At 34.8% G+C, this 3580-nt stretch overlaps 1 protein-coding gene across 1 annotated transcript in view; it reads right to left on the bottom strand.

Moving 5' to 3' along the window:
• LOC107659147 (26S proteasome non-ATPase regulatory subunit 7) overlaps positions 1–2988 on the bottom strand; it is a 6804-nt gene extending 3816 nt beyond the window's left edge. The window contains exons 1-6 of the mRNA XM_016447985.1: positions 2769–2988; positions 1206–1297; positions 1033–1125; positions 814–911; positions 625–705; positions 455–546 (exon numbers count right to left, since the gene is read on the bottom strand). Of these exons, the coding sequence (XP_016303471.1) occupies positions 455–546; positions 625–705; positions 814–911; positions 1033–1125; positions 1206–1297; positions 2769–2842 (530 nt within the window). The 5' untranslated portion in view covers positions 2843–2988. The remainder of the gene's footprint in view (positions 1–454; positions 547–624; positions 706–813; positions 912–1032; positions 1126–1205; positions 1298–2768) is intronic.
• Between the last annotated feature and the right edge of the window lie 592 nt (positions 2989–3580).

Below are 3580 nucleotides of genomic sequence, written 5' to 3'. Positions count from 1 at the left end.
TAGTCACTATTTAGTGTGGTATTTTTTGACAATATTCACTCATCATGACAGTAAAATGGCAGTATTTCCTCTCTCAATCAGTAGGAAATATGGTTAGCACCCGGTCATGCATGAAAAAAAAAAATACCGTCATGAACCGTGAAACCGGTATAATTTAAAAAAATACAGTGACATAAATTTTTGGTCATACCGCCCAGCACTACTATGGAGCCTCTGAATATCCAAATAAGACGAATGAGATATCTCAGAAAAGCGGAGCATTCCACTTTTTAAAGCATTAAGATTGGATTAGCAGATCAAAAGTTATTAAACATTTAAGAACAATAGTTATTTTTAGCCACGGGCGGCTGTCTTGGTCTTTGAGGGTTAACAGGTTATTTTGACAGCCCTAATTATAATACATCTAAAATGAATCAAATAATCAGTAATGTACATGTTTTCATCCCCATCTTACCGCAACAAATGCTCCACACCAACTTCCTCTGCCTCTTCTGCTCCAATCTCGCTGGTCACGTGTTCAAACGTCTTAGATGTGGGAGTTCCATCCTTCAGCGAAGAATAAATGTCAACAATTAGCATTTGAGGAATGAAATATATTAATATACTACTTCAAAAAGAACTCACATCATGCACTTCCTCCACTGAGATGTAAGCTTCAGTTGGCAACCCCAGGTCCTTGGGTTTCACATCAATAATGACTAAAACCTTTGGGAAGTACATGGGATTTAGGATAAAACATGACTTGCTTGCACCCTGGTACATATTGTGTAAAATAAACTGAAAAAAATGTGTAAAACAAACAGTATTACATACCGAATTAGAGCAGTACTGTTTCATGAGTTCATTTATGGCAATATCATTTTTATGCAGCTTTGGGCCCGTGTGATACCACCCAACTATTCGCTCCCTTGCTAGAATTGAAATAAATAAAACCATGACTCTTGTTAGAGCTTGGACATAAGCTCATGACAGATTCAATAAAGCATATGTATGACATTGATTCTTTACATGTGCATAGTAAAGCAATCTTACCATTGACTTTCTTGAACATGCCGTACATATTCTCCAGGTAGTCGTGGTCCAGGAACCAAACCGAATCATCTTTGTCATCCTCATCAAAAGGCACTGCCACACAATTAAAATATTACTTAAACTATATTTCAACAGGAAAGAAGAGCATTTTGCACCAAGGTGTGCAAACATACCAGCAAAGCTGTTGGACACATCAAGCACTTTCTTATGCCACGAACCTAGCAGAACACCCACAACTCGCTTCTGAGTGCCAACCTTACCAATCCTACGAAAACAAAGACAAGGTTTGCAAATAACACAGAGACAAATATAACAATGTTTTTCAAAGTTTCTTCAAATGTATGGTTCTTTGAATATATAAGCGGTGTCAGATAATGTATTACACTTGAACCTCGTCTGAAAGTGTCTGTTCAGAAAGCTATGCATGTAATAATTTGACATATGTAATAATAAATGCGTGTATATACACTACCGGAAAAAAAATGTTTGGGATCAGAACGATTTTTAATGTTTTTTACAGGAGTTTCTTAGGCTCATCAAGACTGCATTTATTTGATCAAAAATACATGAAAAAAATGAATATTGTGAAATAGCATTATGATGTAAAATAACGTTTTTCTATTTTAATATACATTAAAATTTAATTTATTCCCGTGATGCAAAGCTGAATTTTCAGCATCATTCCTCCAGTCTTCAGTGTCACATGATCTTCAGAAATCATTCTAATATGCTGATTTATTATCAGTGCTGGAAACTATTGTGCTGCTTAATATTTTTTTGGAAACGGCGATACTTTTTTCAGGATTATTTGATGAATAAACATTTAAAAAGAAGAGCATTTATTTAAAATAACAAATCTTTTCTAACAATATACACTACCGTTCAAAAGTCTGGGGTCAGTACATTTTTATTCTTTCTTTTTTTGACGATTTATATTGTTAGAAAAGATTTATATTTTGAATAAATGCTGTTCTTTTTAACTTTTTATTCATCAAAGAATCCTGAAAAAAGTACCAGTTTCCATAAAAATATTTGGCAACACAACTGTCGCCAACATTGATAACTCTAATAATAAATCTGCATATTAGAATGATTTCTTGAGGATCATGTGACACTTTATACTGGAGTAATGATGATGGAAATTCAGCTTTGCATCACAGAAATAAATTATATTTTAAAGGATATTAAAATAGAAACCATTGTTTTATATTGTAATAACATTTTGCAAGATTACAGTTTTTTTCTGTATTTTTTATCAAATAAATGCAGCCTTGATGAGCAGAAGAGACTTCTTTAAAAAACATTACAAGTCTTACTGATCCCAAACTTTTGAGCGGTAACGTTAGTGTATCTCATACAGCAAGCTAAGTATCACAGTAGCTTCAGCATCAAGAACAGGATTAAAGATAAGAAATTTAAAGGGAATATAAAGAAAACGAAATTATAATTGATTAAATTCTTGAATTGTCATCTTGTCCAAAAGCGAACAGCTCGAACTGTGCATGTTACTAGGCATAACTGACTTGCAGCTAGTCAGATTTCTGTGCTTCTACAAAATTGTATAACATAAACTTTAAATGTTATAACGCTAAGTCGATATGCAACACCTTGATATACCTATATTTCAATTAGGAAATTGTTCCTTTCCGTAATAGTATCCAGTTAGCCTTTAGCTTGTAGCTAATGACAGTGAGTTAACAGTTTTACTACAGCACCATCACAACACTCAGATTTACCTGTTAAAATGGTCCACGACACTCAGTAGCACCAAGGGATGAACGACGACCCTTTCTACCGCTAAGTCCGGCATTTTTACTCAAAAAAAGCTGAATTTTTGAAGACAAAAACTGTGTTTATGTTGTCTGCACGCCAGTTTGATGTACGCTGCGCCGCTTGTTCCGCTTCTGCTTCGCGTGTTTTCCACAGTGACGCTGCTGCAGATCGACGCACACGAGCGCCCAGCGGACAGGAGGGAGAATTACACCCTGACAAAATCGAAATTCTTCTTCTTCTTCTTTAGTTACTTTTTTATGGAGTAACGCAATATTGTAATGCATTACTTTTAAAAGTAACTTTCCCCAACACTGGTCCCAGAATGCTTAATAACGTGTTATTGCGTTTTTAATCCATACAAATGCATCGTTTCTTGATTCTACTCGCAGAGCGAACGATCTAAGACAAGATGAAGATTGCAATACAACAGTGGTGTTCAACACACCACCGTTTCCATTTAAAAAACGTTTTGCACCGTTTTTGTCGGGGCTGAACTGCCCAATCCTGAATTCACCATGATTAATATGTAGTCACAAAATGCTTTTAGCTGTGAATGCCTGGGTATTGTATTTTTTTCCTGTTTTGTTTGCTTATAATCTAGCACTCATTTATGCACTAAAAGGCGCTGTTCTGCGATAATCTTTCTTTCGATTTACTTTCATGCATAAGTACTTTTATTTATGTATTTGCTTGTTTGTTTAAATCACAGGTCTTTAGTTAACTAATTATAGTCAGCTGATATATGTACTGACAAATTCAGTCTCTTTAAACTGAT

The sequence above is a fragment of the Sinocyclocheilus anshuiensis genome, unplaced genomic scaffold (assembly GCF_001515605.1).
Source record: "Sinocyclocheilus anshuiensis isolate Anshui unplaced genomic scaffold, SAMN03320099.WGS_v1.1 scaffold87, whole genome shotgun sequence".
NCBI lineage: Eukaryota > Metazoa > Chordata > Actinopteri > Cypriniformes > Cyprinidae > Sinocyclocheilus > Sinocyclocheilus anshuiensis.
The sequence above is the reverse complement of the archived record's forward strand: the minus strand, read 5'-3'. Positions and strand labels throughout refer to the sequence as shown.